Genomic DNA, 20,052 nt, shown 5'->3' with positions numbered 1-20,052 from the left:
AACTTCACCGAAACAATCTGCAAATTTCATTAAAATTTAACAAACTATCATCTTGTCTTTATTTTTAGTTAGCACCTTAAAAGCTTAAAGCTGTAAGCTAATGATAGTTATATAAGAGCAGATGCTGCTGGTGCAATAAGCTGTAGTTTTACGTCCAGTGGATGATGATCTGATTAGTCGACTAATCGCATAAATAATCGGTGACTAGTCGACTATCAAAATAATTGTTTGTGGCAGCCCTAAAGTGTAATAGGCATCAGGGTACACTATATCACTGCCTGTGGAAATGTGAAGAGATCCAAAAATTTTGGAGCTCTGTGTTAAAATATATCTCTCAGATCACAACTTCTCCTGTACCGCTTTGCCCTAAGTTATGCATTTTAGGCTTGTATCCAGATGACTGTACTCTGTCTTGTGAGGAAAGAAGAATGGTCGATCTTTGTTTGCTACAGGCCAGACGCTGTATCGCCTTATGCTGGAAGAATGTTGGTTGCCCCTCTTTTAACCACTGGTTAAATAAATTAACATCGAGTTTAGCTCTTGAGAAACTGACCTATATTGTTAGAAAGAAGGCTTCTGAATTTTACAACATCTGGAAGATATTTTTGGATCTACTGAGGAGTGGGGATGTGGGGGGGGCGGTGAGTGAATAAGACAACTAGATAATGAATAATGTCTGACTTGCTGTTGGGAATATACTATGTAGCCTATATTATGATTTATTTTTTAATTTTTAATTTTAATTTTTTTAATTTTTAATTTTTTTAAATTTTTTTATTGTATTTATTTGTATGGTTTAATTTAATTTATTTAACTATGCATTTATTTGGAACCCTTTAGGATTAACACTTCAATTATCGTTATTACTATTATTATTATTAGTGTTGTTATTATTATTATTATTATTTTAATGACTGCCATACGTTCATTTTATGTTGGTGTTGATACTGTTGAAAAAACAAATAAACATACGTTTAAAAAAAAAAAAAAAAAAAAAAGATCACACAGACATGAACAAACACACCCACCTGTTCCTCTTTGCTGTTTATCATCACCAGATCAGCTCCTTTGGTCTTACAGTGGTTTTGACTCTCAGACCAAGTTTTCCACTCAGTGGATTTAAAGTAACAGCTGCATCCAAACCTCCTCCATCCTTCTGGACACTTCTCTTAAAGTCAAACACATGTTTTAAAGTCAGACTTTGTGTCCTGTTGTATCACATTAATCTTTGGTTCCTGTCATTTTCCCTGTAAATGCTTCATTTAAACTCAGGTTTTCTCTCTTATTCATAATGAACTGAAACTTACATTTATACAGAGAAACTGTTACACAGCATCAAACATGTAGGATTCAAAACAAAGACACAATCAGGTTATCACTGTGTAACACTGATGTTTTCTATCAGTTATTCAAACTTTATTACCTTCTATCTTCTCCTTCAGCTTCTTCACTTCTTCCTGTAACTGACTGTTGAGTCGTTTTGTCTCTATAGAAAAAAACATGTTAAAAAATGTAAATATAAATTTTATCTGACATTAGTATTTTCTTGTTAATTTTAAATACTTTCTTACCTTGATGTTCAGTCTGTAGCTCGTTGTAACTGTGGTTCAGTTTATTGTGTTTGAAGTGAAGTTTGTTGAATTCACTCTTGTTCAAAGCATCTGAAATATTTCAGTGAAACCAAAATAAAATAAAATAAAATAAAATGAGTGAAACGTTGAACAGAAATAATCTTCTTCCTCTGCTTTGTCAAATATCAATAAGAGTCAGAAACTTGCAGCCATTGCTCTTTAACATGTCCTGTGGGTGGAGGTGTTAGAACTACAGGAAATCTGATGAGCTAAATACGTATCAACTGTGAACAAAAACCACTGACAAGATTCAGAATAATTGTGCTTCAGTGTGGAGGAAGAAGGTGAAGAGTCAAACAGCATTTCTACACCTGTAGTCAGAGATGTTATCTATATGCTTTGAAAGAATAGATTCTGACTCATGTGACATGTGCCTGTTCTCACTGAAAATATGTCTTTTTACATTCAGTCAAAGCTGCTCTGAGGCTTCAACACTTCCTCATATCAAAGGTGTTTCCATGTGATCAGGTACTTCCTGTATTTGCTGTGGCAGAAGGACACGTTCTGGTTGTGAAGCTGCATGTTTGTTGGCTGCTGGGATTCAGTATCAGTCATACATTCATTTGCAGCCAAGATCCCATCTTTGTAGCTCAGACTGCTGAAGACTCACACTGACTGCCTGCAGCATCTCATATAGCACACACAGCATCAGTGTCTATGATACAGTAACAGACTGAACTTTGACCTGTTGTTATGACTGTCATCATATTTGTGTCATTTTGTGTAACTGCTGTGTTTTTCTGTCCTTCATGCAAAGCTCTGCATGCTGCGCCTCAGCTGTGACTGAATGAGAGGATGATAACGGGCATGTGCAGGTACTCTGCTGTGATTGGTGCACCAACATGCTGCTTTATGATTACATAAAGAGCCAAGATGGCCGCCGTCTGCAGAGGACTCATTCAGCTTTTCCTTGTTCCAACCTGCCACACCTGTGCAGCTCTCACTCTGTGTTTCCTGATGAGTTTGAAGCAGGTTGTGTTATGGTCCTGGGTCTGTTATATGTGATTTAGATTTTTTTTTGGCCTTTCTATTATTTTTATGTAACTTTAACTCTTTGGGTTTATATTCATATGCTACTTTTGCATGTTATATTTTCAGTGTTCTGCCCTTTTGTGTAAAGTTTCTGTCAGTGTTGGAGCCATTTTATGTTTTTGGTGCTATTGCAATTTCTCAGCACAAGAGGGAGTAGTAACCCTACTTGCCACTGTCGCCATAACCTTTTAATCCAGGTTCAGTGGTGCTCAGGTGTGATGAGATGGGACAGAGGCAAACAGTGTTTTGACCGTGTATCAGTGTGAATCAGGTCGTGTGAGATCCTTTTGGTGTCATCTTCAGAAATTGGAATATGGAAACTTGAGCTTGAGGCAAATGTTGGATCGATGTTGTTGAAATTAGAACAATAAAGGTTAAATTTTTAATTTCAAGCAAAAGATTAATGGACACTTTGCACAGGTCAGAGCACCTGTCACTCATCATCTTGATCTTCGATTAGCGATGTTTGGCCCTACAGTCAGTGATGTTTCCTTTGTTTGATTACTTCCTGTTTAACCTTTGTTTAACCTGTGTCTGCTGTGTTTGGCATTTAGTTTACTTTCCTTCTGTTTTCCTGTGATTAGGTTCAGCTGTGTTCCCCTCCTGTTTCATCGTCCCACATTACCTCATGTATTCATTCCCATTGTTTCCCTCACGCTTTGTCCAGTCGTCTCACGAGCTGTGCTGTTCCTAATGTTTTTGCCTGTTTTTCTTTCTTATGGACTTTAATGTTTCCTGTTTCTCCACCACCTGTATTTTCCTGGAATAAACACACTTTATGTTTAACATTTGTCCACCATGTTCTGCATTTGGGTCCTGAAGCTTCCACGACACCGTGGACAACATAACCTGATAGTTTGTAGGGCTGAGCTGCCTTTGACTTTGAACAGTTTTCTCCTGTTTATGTTAGTTTGGGAGGTCAGCAGCTGTAACTTGTTTTGTTTCTTTTTATCAGATTATCTTTACACAAGAACCTGATTTAAAACATAAAATTAGCCCACTCTCAAATACAGTCATCTCCAACTTTAATACTTCTTAATAGTTTCTTACCTCCCATCTTGTCCTTCAGCTTCACTTCTTTCTGCAGCTGCTCTTTTTCCAAACTCACTAAAATATCTGGTTAGAAATGCAACAAAACAGGAAATTAATTTAAAATCATTGCACTTTCCCAGATGGACTTTTTTATTCTCACTTTAGATGAATGGAACTAACATGAACTTGTTAGCTAGCTGTTTAATACACCAAGTGAACTAACTAGTCGCACAATGACAGGCGGCCACTGTCTAACATAGTGTGGCTGCACCTGCATCAGTCTGCAGCAGATGCTGCTTCAACTGCTTTTTAAAAGAATCAGTGGAGTCTGTACAGCATACTGCATTTCGTTGCCTTGTACCTGTGACATGTGCAATGACAATAAAGTGGAATTCTATTCTATTCTATTTTATTCTATTCTATAAAACCAGTGGGAGAGAATTCCACAACATTGGTGCCGCTGCCTGAAAGGCCCGATCACCACTAGTTTTAAATCAAGTGCTTGGGGCCACCAACTGTCTCTGACCTGATGACCGTAGAGCTCGTTTCAGCAGGTCACATATGTACTGGGGAGCCTGAACCTAAAGGTTAAAACTAAAATTTTAAAATGAAACCTAAAACTTACAGGCAACCAGTGAAGGGAGGCCAAAACTAGAATAATATGGGATCTTCTCTTGGTGCCTGTAAAGAGTCGTGCTGCCACATTCTGCACAGTCTGAAGACGATTTAAAGCTGATTTGTTAAAACAAGTAAAAAGGGCATTACAAAAAAATGATAAAAGTATGAATAATCATCTTAAGTTCAGCCTTTGACCCCATTAGTCTGACTTTTGAAATATTCCTTAAATGATAAAAATGCCACCGTGCAGTTTTTATGAAGAGGAAACTATCCTTAGAGACCAAAACTCATTTGGTCCTGAATGGAAACATGTTTTTACTGCAGCAAAGGTGCTCATTTTAACATGGGAGTCTGTGGGGACTGACTCGCTTTCAGCATCAGCCTCCAGTGGTCATTAAAGGAACTGCAGTTTTTGCTGCTTCTGTGTTGGCTTCATGTACCTTCCTTGAAGGAAGTACATGACATTATAGTAACACGTTTGCTGTTTGTGTGTTTTCCAGTGAAGTAGGAGAAACACAGCAGTGTGGGAACAGGAACTAAACACAATCAGGTCTGCAGCATCAAATCATTTCACTTCTAATGTTCAAAATCAAACATCTAACATATTGGAATCAAATTCCTCACAGCGTGTCATGATTCCCACCACAATCAGCAGATACAGCACTCCCAGGTTCACTTCAAAAGCTCTGAACCAGCTTCTTCTCACAGCTGGAAGCTTCTTCTCGGTGTGAACATCTACAAAGATAAAACAAAAAGTCCATTTATGAAGCACTAATGAGAGACTTTGGAGCTTTTTATTAATCCTCACTGTAGGAATGATCCCAGTAGAAAGTAAATCAGATTTACCAAACAAATTAGTCGAGTTTGTTAAAAAGTTACAGGAACTCAAACAAGGACAAAGTAACATTAGTCCATTCCAGCTGTTGTGATCGGTCGATGCATTTCTGGCCACTTCTTGGTCGCAGCTTTTGAATAGATCAGTGAGAGAAAAACAATCCTCCTCTCAATATAAGGACTAAATGAGCAAAACTATCCTGATGGACGTGAGGGAACGTAGAAAGAAGTGTAGAAACCTGAGGGACAAATATGGAGGAGAGTCCCAGAATATTCGTTTCTATGATGATCATCTGCACGCGGGTCAGAGCTGTGAGGAAAGTGTAATGCTGAGGAACAACCATGAACTGTGGAAACTTTAAAGCTGATTTATAACAGAGTGGTGCTGGGTGTGTGTTACTCTGTGTTTGTGCTTCAGTTACACTCAGTTAGCTTTCTGCTAGCTGTTTCCATCAGTTTGCTTCTCTCCTCTCTACACTCACTCATACTGCATTTTGATGCAGCTGAACTCACAATGAATCTGCATCTTTCTGTTCCTGTTGTCAGACCACAGAACAACTATGACCTACTGATTTAAACGTGCTGCATTAACTGCAGGGGGAAGCTGCTAGCACACTGCAGCTGCATACCAAGCTGCTGCTCTGCACCTCTGAAAGACGCATTTTTGGAAGCACAACACTGTCGGACAAACTCGACATTCACATATGTTTAAAACAATGACTGTGTGGACAATCTGGCTGTATTTACAGTCATGTTATCACTTGGAGAGGAAGCAGAAAGAGCTGTGCTGCTCCTATTGGCTGCTTCTCTCTGTCACTCACAGACCTCTTCCTGAAAGCAGAGCAGCAGCTGAACCAGTTGGACTTGAAGCCACAGACACTGAAACAGTCAGACGGTTAGAAACGGAGCTCCTAACTGGGAGTAAACAGGCCCAGTGCAACAAATGATCTGTGTGCCAGTTTGGACTGGAAACATATTCTGGGCACATGTGACACGAACACTAATATGTCTTAAAGTGGTCGGATATCAGAGCTTTAAAAGACACTGAACAACACTTTCATCACCAACATTTTCTTTGGTTTGGTCACTTTGATGATTTCCTGCTTACCAGCTTCTTGTAGGCCAACGTCAGGGTGCTGCTCTCCATCATCTAACACCTCCACCTCACTCTGCTCTCTCACTCCTCCATCCTCCTGGGACCCTCTGCTGTATTTCACCCTGAAATCTTCAACACTTTGAATTTCTGTAGACATTTTGAGCTGAAAGATCTTTGAGCAGCTTCACCGTCTGTCTGTGTCTTTAAGTCCGACAGCTTTGACGAGAAAACAAAGAGGAAGTAAAACAGGACGAGTCACAGTTCTTCTGACACGTCAGGAGGCGTCAGACTGTCAGTTATGTACAAATGAAAACAACATTCAACAAGATCTGAAGTTCAGTTACAAGAATGTAAAACACTGAAAGAAGTTTTGTTTTTAATATTTTCTATCACAGAGATAATAAGCTTTAACTCAGCAGCTGCAGTATGTTTATAATAACACGGCTTTGTTAGACGCTGCCTTCTACAAACTGTAAGTACATCGAAGCAGCAGAGAGAAGAAGTGTTTGTGACACAGGAAATATGTCAGAGTGAACTATTTATTTTTACCAGCACAGAAACTAACAGGGCAGCGTGGTGCTGCAGTGGTGAGCACCATCACTTCTCAGAAAGAGAGTTCCTGTTTTTGTTATGTGACGGCTGTGTGCAGGCAAGAAAAGGACCCAAGGTGCAGACTCCAGAGACAAACGTAAACTGAAACAGCTTTGATGCTGAACTCAAACAGAACAAACGTAAGAATCCAAATAACTTACACAGGCAGACAAAACACACAGCAAAATAAACGGTAGATGGCGACAATGACAAACTGCAACACAGGGCTTAAATACATCGAGGGAGCAATCAGGGAATGGACAACAGGAGGGAGACACAGCTGGGGAAAATCAGAACTGACGAGACGAGACAACACTGAGATAAGACAGAGACCTTCAAAGTAAAACAGGAAACACATAACACCGACTCAACAAAGACACAGACTCACACTGCCTGTGAGTCTGCACTACAACAGAGGGAACAGAGACGTGGGACCAGGGCAGACAGAGACACTGACTGGACACGGGGATATAGCAGACAGGGGAGACAGCAACTAAGGATTACACAGAGACAAACCATAAGACATGACTGTAACAAAAACCCAAAGACTAGAAATTATAAATAATATAATAAACTCAAAAAACCCTGGGTCAACGACCCAGGCATCCTAACAGTTTTGGGTGGAGGCTCATGGTCCTGGTCTGTGAGCCAGCGTTTGTGTTTGACGTCTGATTCTGGTTCATTTCTTATTCTGAGGTGAAGTTTTGGTCATGATTGTTGTGTCTCTGTTTGTGTCCCAGGTCTTAGTTTGTTATCTAGCCTCAGGTTTTCTTTTATCATCCCCCCTCTGTGTCCCCGCCCTCTTCCTGTGTTAGTATCTCTCTGTGAAGTCAGTCTTGTCTCCATGCTGATTGGCCTGTTCCCCAGTCGTGTCTCTGTTTCTCTCCCTCCCTCTGTTCCCTGTGTTCAGTCAGTCTGTGTCTCAGTGTGTGTTTCTGCTGTTTCCTGTTTTACTCTGACAGTCTCTCGTCCTGTGTGCATCTTGTTTAGTTTTGCTTCCTGGTCTCGTTAGTTTGATTATGTTCAGCTTTGTTCCCACCTGTGATCTGTTCCCTTGTGTTTCTTCTCACAGCCTCCTTCATTCCCTCCAGCTGTGTGTTCGTCTGTTTAGTATTTCTTGGTCTAGTTATGGTGTTTTGTAGTCAGTAATAAATTGTCTTTAAGTTTGGTTTCTCTCTCCGACTCCCACATTTTATCTGCTATCCTGCCTTGCCTCACACAGCGGTACATGACAGGAGATCTCGAGCACTAAAATAAAGCAGCAGACTCCGACCTACAAGTGGCAGCAAGTAGCCGTTTCCTTTCTTGAGGAAAAGCTGAAGTGGAAGCGTTGGCTCACCCCTGGTAGGAGCACATTTTCAGTGGTACTCACCGGGCTCTAAGGGGTCCTCAAAGACGTCGTGTTCGTCCACCTGCTGCCCCGCCTGCACCTGATGCTCTGCAGCTGAAAGTGGGCATCATCCACCCATCTCTGGTTGCTCACGGTTGTTGATCAGCCTCTCCGCTGCCCGCTCATTGGCCTGCCTCCTCATAAGCTCTTCCACCTCGATCCTCAAAGAGTTTCCTGTCTGGGGCCATCAGAGGCTCAATTATCCGGTTTCCCTTTTTCCTTCACCAAGAAGAAAAAAGTGCAGATTTCCTTCTCACGTGGAGCAACAACCTATCACCAGCTGCCGACTCCACCTGGATGATGCCGTTTTGCTCGCCGGAGATTTTACGGGCCGGCTCATCACAGGCTCTTCAGCTGGAATGATGTTGCATCAGCAGCTCCAAACTCTCCTGTTTCCTCAGGCCGGAGGAGACGACGCTCCTACTATCCTCCCTCTGTGAGTAAAACTGACGATTAGACTCTGCTCTTTGTTCCCACCTGTGGTCTGTTCCCTTATTGTTTGTATTCATTGTCTGCATTCCCTTGTGTTGCTTGTTGTTGGGTCTGAACATACGACCCTGCTGGATTCAGACCACGAGAGACTGCAAACAGAACACAAGAGCCACTGGTACGGTTTGCTTGCAAGGGGAGATTGCCTCCCAGAACTGACACAAGCTCCCTGTAGCCAACTCCAAACTCCCCTCGCAGCCTTTTATTCAGAGAACACACACTGTGAATGTGTTTGTATGTGTGTGTGTGTGTCTGTATACGTGACTTCCTGCTACACAACATATGTTTACAACCGTTTAACAACATCCCTATTCATAAAAGGGTCATCTCCCCCCACCCTGTATATGGCTTAACCCCCTTAATGCTCCCCCATATACAAGCATAGGTGAGCCCATGAAGGGCAGGAAGTGGACGTTCCCGAGCAAATAAGGAAACCAGACTCTTTACCTGGAATGTGCCTGCAGTTGAACACTATAGCTGTAGCCTCCCCCACCATCCTACATGCAGGGAGGAGAACAGAAACAAGAATATCTTCAATCATGCAGTTTAAACAAGGTTCACAATTCGAAGCACAACGATGACAATTTTTAACAAAGTCACTCCAACACTTGTCATGATCTCCCTCATCCCTCCAGCTGAGTGTTCTAGTTAGTGTTTCCTGGTTTACTTGTGATGCTTTTGTAATCAAGAACACCATAACTAGCGCAGCAGCCAGACCCTGAACTTCAGCAGGTAACTGATGAGCAGTCAGGCTGCAGCCTCCGTCTCCACCTGTTCATGCTTCTATGATAGAATCACTGGATAGACCCAGAACAAGCTGGAGAAATTAGATCTCTTGGCTGGCCTGGGAACGCCTTGATGTTCCCTTGGATAAGCTGGAGGAGGTGTAACTTCCGAGTATCCTGAGTCCTCTGAGTTATCCAGCCAAGCCCCAGCAGGGCTCCTGTCTGCCTCCAAGTCTCCAGAGAGACTCTGCCTTTGCAGCCAATCTTCAAAGCAGCCCCTCCACTGTTAGCAACACGTCCGACCTCCAGAGACGTTCTTTCATCTCCTCCGTTTTCATACTGTCCACATGTTCTGAGCCTCTTCTCCTCTCTGCTTCCGGGCCAACCCCACCATTGTTTTTGTTCTTTTACATTTCTGCTCTCTGGTTTTCATTTTAGTTCTGGGTAACAATCTTCTTACCGACTGCTGTTACCGTCAAATCTGAGCTTCTCTTGGTCGACTCTAAATCAACATTATCCAGAACCAACAGTTTCTCTATAACGATCAATAACTCGCCGGTCTCCGTTTCTTCCTCTGTGAAAAGTTTGGGTATCATCCTCGACAGTACTCTATCGTTCAATTCACACATTAATGATGTTACTCAGTCTGCATATTTTCAATTGTGCAACATTAATCGTCTCTTTCCTTTCCTCACTCCACATGCCGCTGCCGTTCTTGTTCACAGTGTTGTTACTGCTCGGATCGATTACTGTGATTCATTTCTTTTTGGTCTTACTCAAAAATCCATTAATGAGCTTTAATGTGTCCAGAACTCTGCTGCTCGTATCATCACCAGGACCCCTTCTATAGATCTCATCACTCCCAGTTAGATATCACATCAATGTCAAAATACTTTTGTACACATTTAAGGCTGTTCATCATCTATCTCTGATGATGATCCCGTCTCGGTGTCTTAGATCTCCTTCTTCTCTTTCTCTCTCTAGCCCCGCCCCCTGTCTTGCCACCGTGGCTTTCAGCTGCTCTGCTCCTCGACTCTGGAGTTCACGACCTCCTGATTTAAGAAATATCTCTTCCTTCTCTCTCTTTAAGTCTAGACAAAAACTCACTGGTTCAAAATAGCTTATCCCACATAACCTCTCCACTCTGCTATGTTAAATTAGTTTTATGCCTTATGACTTTATGATTGTGTAAACTGCCTGCTTTTCTGTTGCTTTTATTATTCTGCTGTGTACAGTGTCCTTGAGTGTTCTTCAAGTAAAATGTGGTAAAATGAAAGTGATGATGGTGGTACTCTAATGTTTCCATTACTGCCACCATCAGGCCAAACTTTGCTATGATTATAATTATTTAAAGTTGTAGTTATTCTGGGACCACTAACTTTTGTACATTTACATATTTTACACTATTTAACCGTTTTTGTTTTTAAAGAAAAGCAGAACGATGTGCAGCCAGAGTTTATTTCATCATTTAAATGAACACACTGAAGTTACAGGTTGCAGACATGGTACAGAGAGGGTGGAGCTGCCTGCAGCTGTCTGTGGTGCTGAAGCTTTCAAACATTTCATACCAACACTGACTACAACTGTGACCACAGGGGGGCAGCATAGAGCCAGAGAGTGTTAGTGTAGCTGTTCAGCCCTATAGTAAGAAACAAGAAGACTGATGAAGGAAAAGCTTCTTCCACTGGTGTAACACACAGGTTTGTATGAAGTCACACTAACTAACCAGCAGTAACCCACATTTGATCAAAGCAGGGGCAGAACTTTAATAACAGGTTATAATGTGTCATCACAGTTGTTGTCAATCCAAACACACTTTCTGATTGTTGCTGTTTATTGTAAAAGAACAACACACTTGTGGTCTGACCTAATGCTGTAGTGCAACAACAACTATACAAATGTGAGCTCAGTGCAGACTAGATGCTGACTCACTGCAGCCTCTTGTGGTACAAAGTGGTATTACATGCGAGTACAGGCTGGCATCAGCTGGATGCTAACTTCAGTTCATATGTAGATGTGTTGAACATGACGTCAGAGATGTTTTCTTCATATTCTGTTGATGTTTTTTAGTTTTGAAATATTTCAAAGTGTCTCCAAGTTAAATGTTGAGCCTTTAATATAGCGACACTTAGAGCTCTGAAGCCGTTTTCTCTCTTTTACAATTCAACCAATAAGTTACTGAGTAAGTTATTTTATCTGTAATTAAAGTCATCAACACTTAAAGCCTTATATGAAATATTTGTTTTTCAAATCCATCATACAAAAATTAAATACAACTTCCATATAAAATGCAAAACTAAATATACATGACTCACATAACACAATTAACATTTAATGTCTTTCTGTCACTTTCACATACACAGAGGTTTAAAAATGTCCTTCTGATGTTCCAGCTGATCAGAACCTTTAAAATTCTTATTAATCAAACATATTTTTTGCTGAACTTTTAGAAACAAGACATTTACTGTAGTTTTAGGACCAACAGGCTGATGAATAAACCAAGTAAACCAAAGTAAAGACAAGCTGCACTTTGACTTTTATTAGAACAATAAAACTGAAGTACAACCATCAGTGCTGCCTGTGTGTGTGTTGGTTGTAAATGTGTTGCTGGACTGAAGTCTGATTAAACTTGAAGTGAGCAGGAAGCCTGTTGGAGCTGCAACAGCAGGAGGCTGACTGGAAACTTTCAGGTGAGTTGAAGTTTAAAATTACACACATTATGTTTGTTACACAGCAGACGATATTTAATATATTTAAGGGACAATTTACATTAAATGAAAGAAAAACTTGTGGTGACCAGGAACATATGCAGATGTGATCTGACAAATGTTCATTTACGACCCATAAATGTCCATAACACCAATTCTGGGACCAATGATCAGCCTGTCCACCCGTCCCCACCTCTGACTGCTCCAACAACAAAGCACCAGTCAGTTTGTAGCGCCTCCTACTGGCAGAGGGCCCACAGTCCTGTTAACACAAAGCTCAAGGTGGGATCCTGACGTCACGTTCATTATTGAGGTGAGTCTTGTTTTTCTCTTCATGGAGGTCACACTTGTTCACACTCATCCTTCGTTTATATGTTTATGTTAAATCTACACTGACCTGTACCCCGTGCTGTGACCTACACGGCAGCCTGTGACCAGAGATGTAGCAACACGTTGCACAACGATGTTAAAATGCACAAAACATCTTCAGTTTAGAGCTGACACGTTTGGGACGTTGCAGACGATTACAGATTTTGTTCATGTGCATTTTGTCTAAAGAGTGAAACATTTCAAATCTGACACGACATCAAAATATTTATGCAAACAAATCAATCTTGTTGCTGAACTTTGAATTAATCTTTGACAGAGGTCACTGGTGGTGATTAGACTCTTATCTTCCAATATTTATTATATTGGGAAATATAATGAATATTGTAAAAATAATGAAAAAGCATTAAACTAAAATTTAATGGGTAAAAAATCATGAAAATATTTGAAGTTGAAAAACCTGAAAAACACCCAGAACTGTAGTTTTAGGACCAACAGGCTGATGAATAAACCAAGTAAAGCAAAGTAAAGACAAGCTGCACTTTGACTTTTATTAGAACAATTTGCTGGAACTACAGAGTAATGAAGTACTTCAAGGTTTTGTGTGGATGACTTCCAACCTTACTGTACAGCACAGAGCACAGAGGGACAATATATGTAATCAATATATGATGCAGAATGAACAAGTAAAGACTGTAAGCTGAGTCTGAGGCTCATGCAGGACATTTCATAGTGAGGTGTCTTTGGTTGGATTATTCAAACATTTACATCAAAGCACCAAACTCATCTCTCACAGATGAAGGTCATTGAATCAGAATAATATGACGGTCTCCATTTCCTATTATCGTCACAGCAGACTCCACGGTATCCAGAATAAGGATCTGACCATCCTTCTGCCCAGAACCTGTCAGAGAGATCAAATCTGATATGAAACTGGACTAAACTCATAACTATTGTCACATTCATATAAATATGCGTCTCTTTTGGAATATTTCCAATATTTGCTGTATTTCTTTCCCAGGTTTCTCGCCCACTTTCCCTCCTTTAGACTTTTCTCTGAGAATCATCATGCACACTAAAACAGCTTTCAAGCTTTGATGAATATGAAATCTTCCTGCTGTAAAAATGGAGAATAAAAAGAAGTCAGAGCTGACTTTCTGCTGTTTGAAACTGTTTGTCAGCTGTTTACAGACATCACTTTGAAATGTGTGTCTATCAGGTCATATTTACTGAAGCTTCTTCCTTCATATGTTCTGAAGTTTTACAAACACCAAAGAAGAAGAGACAGGAATTCTCTGAAACACTTTTTGTTCTGTGAGAAAAGAAACATTACAGCACAAAAACATGAAGACAAATTGAACAAAGTGAAATGTGTCGGTCGCTGCTTTGAACATGTTTCAATCCTGATTCCTTCAAACTGACTTGTTGTAACTGAACGTCATCACAGACTGCAGATGAAGAGAGTTCAAGCACAGCTGTTCATTCAAAGGAGGATTTCTGCTTTTCTTTACATTCAGTTTGTGGGGCTGTTGGAAAATAGCTCAGCTCATGTATTGCTGATCTATCTTCCAAAACATCCATGTTTCACTTCTAAATAATAACTCTGGAATAGAAACAAACTAATGTCTCACGTTTCTGTCAGCGCTGATCCGTCCACCCATTCCCATTCATATCCTCTTGATGTCTGTTTGGCTTCCAGACCAATCCAAGAGTGTCCTCCAAATTTACTGACAAATTCCTGTTTGAGAAGAGACACAAATATTGTCTCCAGTCATAATTCAGCACTTCTGTTGTAGTGACATCATCTTGTGAACATGTCTGAAGGAAGAATAACTGTGATGAAACTTTTCTTCCATTGTGCAGAAATCAGAAAGAGCCAAAGAATCGATGAATATCAGCTCCTCCTGTAGCTCAGTCAGTGTTGCAGTGGAATCAGTGTTAACAAATCATTTGATTCAGTTGGATTGAATCAGAAAAATAATCTGGATTATGAGGATTTCTCCCATTTTATAACATTTCTGTTATTTCAATGTTTTGTGTTGACTTGGTTTCTAAGGATCATCTGAACTGGTTCCCATTTAATCCTGGTTCTTTAACTGCTTTGAATTCCTCTCCTTCATAATTCAATGTGAATCTCCAGTTTGCTGTATTGTAATCGATCCACCTCCCAAATCCTGCAATCATTTCCTGAATGGATTCTCTAATCTTCTCTCATCGGTTATTGTTCATAAAGTCATTTTAGTAGATGAGTCTAATTTACTTATTGATGATCCCTCTAACAACACTGCCACACAATTGATGAACACTGCAGCATCATTTCATGTAGTGCATCATGTTGTCGGCCCCACACATAACGCTGACCTTCCACATGTCTGACCTACTATCCAATCACAGATGTATCATCTTTGACAGGCTTACAGTCAGTGTTGTCTTCCCAGAGACAAACTGCTGTCACTCCCATGTCTTCTAATGACTGTGGACATTTTTCGATTTCTTCACTGGCAACATCAACAGTATCAGGTCAGAGTTCAAGTCTGTACCTCTTCAACCGCCCCAAGTCTCTCCTCCAGTTCTGTTGTTGGAGTTCAAACTCCTTCCTGCTGCCATCTCCCCCTGACTTCTCTCTATTAGAAACCAGTCCCTTTCATTTCAGCTGACTTTCAAACAGCCAGAGTCTTTCTGAGTGGGATCAACCCTCCTTACATCCCACTGTTTTAAATCAAGTTGCTCGTCAGCTCCTTCAGATCTTTGATCAATTCCAACCTGGTTCCAGACAAACCACAGCACTGAAACAGCTTTCATGAAAGTTACTAACCAGATTCTTCTGCGCTGGGATAAAGACTCCATTTGAGTCCTGCTTGACTTCTCTGCAGCCTTCATACTGTTGATGGTGCTCTTCTTATTAACGCACTACAAACTGGCATCACTGGTGCTGCTCTCACATGGTTTTCTTCATACTTATCAAACAGATACTTCATATTAATCAACGTGTGTCCTCATCTGAGTCCCACATGCCTCAGTCCTTGGACCAGTTCTGTTCTCTTTATAAATGCTGCCCCTGTGACATCTGCTTAATGGTTTTAATGGGATCTCCTAGCACTGCTGTGCAGATGACACACACACTAATGCTTTTCTGTCGAGCCTCTCCTGCCTCAGTGAATGCTTCTCTGTCATCACTTCATGGATTTAAACTTCCTTCATCTCAAACTGAAGTTGTGCTGTTTGGCTCAGTTTCTCTGAGGAGGTCAGTCAGTACATCGTCCCCCTCACCAGTAACATCCAATCACCTGTTAAAGATCATTTTGAACCAACAGCTGCATTTTGAGCCTCACATGTCAAAGGTCAGCCAGTCTTGTTTCCTTTAGCTCAGAAATATTGCAAAGATCAAATCTTTACTGTGATTCAATCATCTGGAACTTTGAGTTCATACTTTCTCCTGCCTGATTATTGTAATTCACTTTTCACCTGCATTTCTCAGTCCTCCATAGTTGGTCTGCAGTTAGTGCAGAACTCAGCAGCAAGGCTGCAAACAAAACCTGGCCTGCAGTCTCATATCTCACCTATTCTTGCTTCTCTTCACTGGCTTACAGTGAAATTCAGAATCCTCTTTTAAATCCTGTTATGAACATATAAAGCTGTGCATGAACAGGCCCCTGCTTATATAGCAGAGCTTCTTGGACCTTATCACTGCAGCCGGCCTCTCTGATCATCTAATCAGCGTCTCCCAACTGTCCCTCGCTCTGATTTGAACACCAGAGGCCATCGTGCTTTTGAGCTTGTTGCAGCCAAACTGTGGAACAGCCTTCCTCAGACTATCAGGTCAGCTGACTGTTAACGGCTGAAACTCATTTTTACAGGTTAGCTCTCCCTCAATCTTTTCCCCTTTATTTTCCTCCATAGTTTCCAACTGTTGTGTTTCTGATGGAATGAATGTGCTGCTTTGTTTATGTGTCTGTATGTTTGCACATGTATACTTATCATCAATGTGTGGCTTTAATTCACAGTATGAAGAACTTTGTAACTCACTGTCAGCTCCATCAAAGATCACACAGACATGAACAAACACACCCACCTGTTCCTCTTTGCTGTTTATCATCACCAGATCAGCTCCTTTATCCTGACAGGCTCTCCTGCTCTCAGACCAAGTTTTGTTCTCAGTGGATTTAAAGTAACAGCTGCATCCAAACCTCCTCCATCCTTCAGGACACTTCCCTTAAAGTCAAACACATGTTTTAAAGTCAGACTTTGTGTCCTGTTGTATCACATTAATCTTTGGTTCCTGTCATTTTCCCTGTAAATGCTTCATTTAAACTCAGGTTTTCTCTCTTATTCATAATGAACTGAAACTTACATTTATACAGAGAAACTGTTACACAGCATCAAACATTTAGGATTCAAAACAAAGACACAATCAGGTTATCACTGTGTAACACTGATGTTTTCTATCAGTTATTCAAACTTTATTACCTTCTATCTTCTCCTTCAGCTCCTTCACTTCTTCCTGTAACTGACTGTTGAGTCGTTTTGTTTCTGTAGAAAAAAACATGTTAAAAAATGTAAATATAAATTTTATCTGACATTAGTATTTTCTTGTTAATTTTAAATACTTTCTTACCTTGATGTTCAGTCTGTAGCTCGTTGTAACTGTGGTTCAGTTTATTGTGTTTGAAGTGAAGTTTGTTGTTTTCACTCTTGTTCAAAGCATCTGAAATATTTCAGTGAAAGCAAAATAAAATAAAATAAAATGAGTGAAACGTTGAACAGAAATAATCTTCTTCCTCTGCTTTGTCAAATATCAATAAGAGTCAGAAACTTGCAGCCATTGTTCTTTAACATGTCCTGTGGGTGGAGGTGTTAGAACTACAGGAAATCTGATGAGCTAAATACGTATCAACTGTGAACAAAAACCACTGACAAGATTCAGAATAATTGTGCTTCAGTGTGGAGGAAGAAGGTGAAGAGTCAAACAGCATTTCTACACCTGTAGTCAGAGATGTTATCTACATGCTTTGAAAGAATAGATTCTGACTCATGTGACATGTGCCTGTTCTCACTGAAAATATGTCTTTTTACATTCAGTCAAAGCTGCTCTGAGGCTTCAACACTTCCTCTTTCTGCTTATTTATAATTAATAAATGTTTCTTCCTGCAGCTTCCAGGAACTTCCTGCTTTCAGACGTCCTTTTGCAGGCGTCTCTGTTCTCACATCATAGATTTGTGATGTTTCTGCTGATCCAGCATTAAGTCTGTCACAGCTCCACCAGGAGCTAAAGGTCAGCTGAAGATCATCAACTGATTTAAAACATAGACTCAAACCACCTTAAAATCCAAACATCAGCAGCTGCTGGAAGTTTTCTCTGTGTTGTTGTTTTTGTTATTGTGGAGTCTTTACCTGATAATATAAAGAACCTCGAGGCAACTGTTGTTGTGATTTGATGTAATAAAAAAAGATTAATTGATATATCCCAGCAGATGAATGGAGCTAACATTAGCTTGTTAGCTACCTGCTTAATGCACCAAGTGAACTAACTAGTCGCACAATGACAGACGGCCACTGTCTAACATAGTGTGGCTGCACCTGCATCAGTCTGCAGCAGATGCTGCTGCCTGTCTGCTTTGTTGAGATAATCACAGAATCACCGTGTTGAGTGAAGAGTTTGAAGGAACAACAAGAACATTCACTCCACAACACACACAAGATATGAGCCAGGAATCATGCACACAGACACACACCTGCTAATCAGTGCTAAGTAACAGACTCATGAAATACTAGAAGCTCAGTCAGCAAAACCAACGTGTTGGTCAGGCTGTACCACACAGCAGCTCATATTATTGATCAGAGAATTCCATTTAAAATGCCACCGTGCAGTTTTTATGAAGAGGAAACTATCCTTAGAGACCAAAACTCATTTGGTCCTGAATGGAAACATGTTTTTACTGCAGCAAAGGTGCTCATGTTAACATGGGAGTCTGTGGGGACTGACTCGCTTTCAGCATCAGCCTCCAGTGGTCATTAAAGGAACTGCAGTGTTTGCTGCTTCTGTGTTGGCTTCATGTACTTCCTGTATTTGCTGTGGCAGAAGGACACGTTCTGGTTGTGAAGCTGCATGTTTGTTGGCTGCTGGGATTCAGTATCAGTCATACATTCATTTGCAGGAGAAGTTCAGAGGTTGTATCTTATCTTACAGCATATGGACAGGATGATGATCCCAGCTAACATCAGGAGGCACAGCACTCTTAGACCCAGTGTAGCACATCTGAAAGAGCCCTTCAGGACTGAAGGAGGATTCAGAGTCTGTGGTCCTGTTAGAAAGCAGTGTGGATGTTGGTTTGTGCTTATTTCCTGTCACTCTGTGATTAACACATAGTGGTCACTACAGGCTGTTGTCTTGTATTTGTGTCAGTGTTGATGGTCTACTTACACCTAAACCACTACATTGGACACTGATGCGTCACTCCATACCAAACACTTAATTTCAAATGTATGTTGTCCACCTAAGTGGACATGTAAAAAACTCTTTGAAAAGTAATTCATGCATGAAAGGCTTAATAGACCTGCGGTTGAGGTTGTATCAGCTTAGCCAAAAACAAAAGAAATATAACATCTGCGCTGTGACTAAAGTGTGTAAATAAATTTCCTGTTCACAGAGCTCTACAAATTCTTGTTTTTATAATTGACATACCTCCTTCCTCCGATTGAAAATGATGATAACTATCTCTGATCTCATCTGCACTCTCGTAGATATCCACCTCCCTCTGCTCCCACTCTGCTCCGTCCTCCTTTCTGCTGTATCTCACCTTCTTTGATAGATCTGGTTCAGCATAAATATCTGAGGACATGTTGAGAGGACGGAGACGCTGAGCAGGAGTTTAAGCTGTACTCTAACAGTTCTGCAGTACTGACCCTGGTAGATATCAAGCTGTTCTGTACTGATGCTGCTCTCAGTGTTTCTTGTCCAGCCTTCTGTCTGCTTTCAGACAGGAAGAAGCTTTGAGGAAGTGGCAGCATGCAAAGAACCACAGACCCAAACTTTCATTTAATTAATGTTAATAAAAACCTCCAGTGTGGTGGAACACACAAATAGAACATTTCATTGTATTTATATGTGCAAAGCCACTCAGAAAAGTGTGAAAACATTTTGCATGAAACAAGAATAAATAAATTTTTCTTTGTTTAACTAAAGGTGAGCTCATGGTGAAACAAACCACAACCACATTCACACCTCATGCTCACAGTGTGCACAAAGCAGGAAATGTCTCTTTGTCAGTAACACCTTTTTCTTTTGCCTGATAGAAAAACATGTTAAGTTTTAACACTTGCTCTTGACGAAGGAGGTCGCACTTTTCTCCTCCCCTCCTCCTCCAGTCAGTCAGTTGATTTTGGCTACAGCTGAACCTCTGTGCCTGGACCCCTCCATTTCTGTTACTTGCACAGCTAACCGCCTGCTTTACAACAAACAGAAAATGAACACTCGCTCCATGAAATCGCTCCTTAGCTTCCCTGCTTAGCCTCTTATGTCCTTGTCTTGTCTAGTGTTTTTACTTTTCCCTGGACACTCTCTCACAGTCTGTTCTCTAAA

The 20,052-nt window shown here is 40.7% G+C and overlaps 3 protein-coding genes across 6 annotated transcripts in view; all 3 read right to left on the bottom strand.

Annotated features, from left to right (window-relative positions):
- The window catches only part of LOC112430710 (uncharacterized), a 145,577-nt gene that overhangs the window by 81,193 nt on the left and 44,332 nt on the right, over positions 1 to 20,052 (bottom strand). The window contains exons 1-6 of one of the 4 annotated variants that reach the window (XM_076879309.1): positions 6,256 to 6,453; positions 4,938 to 5,048; positions 3,714 to 3,779; positions 1,572 to 1,661; positions 1,424 to 1,486; positions 1,029 to 1,168 (exon numbers count right to left, since the gene is read on the bottom strand). In XM_076879309.1, the coding sequence (XP_076735424.1) occupies positions 1,029 to 1,168; positions 1,424 to 1,486; positions 1,572 to 1,661; positions 3,714 to 3,779; positions 4,938 to 5,048; positions 6,256 to 6,400 (615 nt within the window). In that variant the 5' untranslated portion in view covers positions 6,401 to 6,453. Of the gene's footprint in view, positions 1 to 1,028; positions 1,169 to 1,423; positions 1,487 to 1,571; positions 1,662 to 3,713; positions 3,780 to 4,937; positions 5,049 to 6,255; positions 6,454 to 20,052 lie in introns of those variants that run through there. The other 3 variants (XM_076879310.1, XM_076879311.1, XR_013095240.1) reach the window with 3 other exon arrangements.
- LOC112431695 (low affinity immunoglobulin epsilon Fc receptor) overlaps positions 13,011 to 20,052 on the bottom strand; it is a 71,792-nt gene continuing 64,750 nt past the window's right edge. Inside the window, exon 7 of the mRNA XM_076879319.1 lies at positions 13,011 to 13,377. Within this exon, the coding sequence (XP_076735434.1) occupies positions 13,257 to 13,377 (121 nt within the window). The 3' untranslated portion in view covers positions 13,011 to 13,256. The remainder of the gene's footprint in view (positions 13,378 to 20,052) is intronic.
- Positions 16,294 to 19,414, bottom strand: LOC143414746 (uncharacterized). Its single transcript, XM_076879585.1, has 3 exons — positions 19,156 to 19,414; positions 16,933 to 17,003; positions 16,294 to 16,680 (listed from the first exon to the last, which is right to left on the bottom strand). The coding sequence occupies exons 1-3, from the start codon at positions 19,310 to 19,312 to the stop codon at positions 16,294 to 16,296; spliced, it is 615 nt and encodes a 204-aa protein (XP_076735700.1). The 5' UTR covers positions 19,313 to 19,414.

The sequence above is a fragment of the Maylandia zebra genome, linkage group LG22 (assembly GCF_041146795.1).
Source record: "Maylandia zebra isolate NMK-2024a linkage group LG22, Mzebra_GT3a, whole genome shotgun sequence".
Taxonomy (NCBI): Eukaryota; Metazoa; Chordata; class Actinopteri; order Cichliformes; family Cichlidae; genus Maylandia; species Maylandia zebra.
This window is presented reverse-complemented; position numbering and strand designations above follow the sequence as displayed.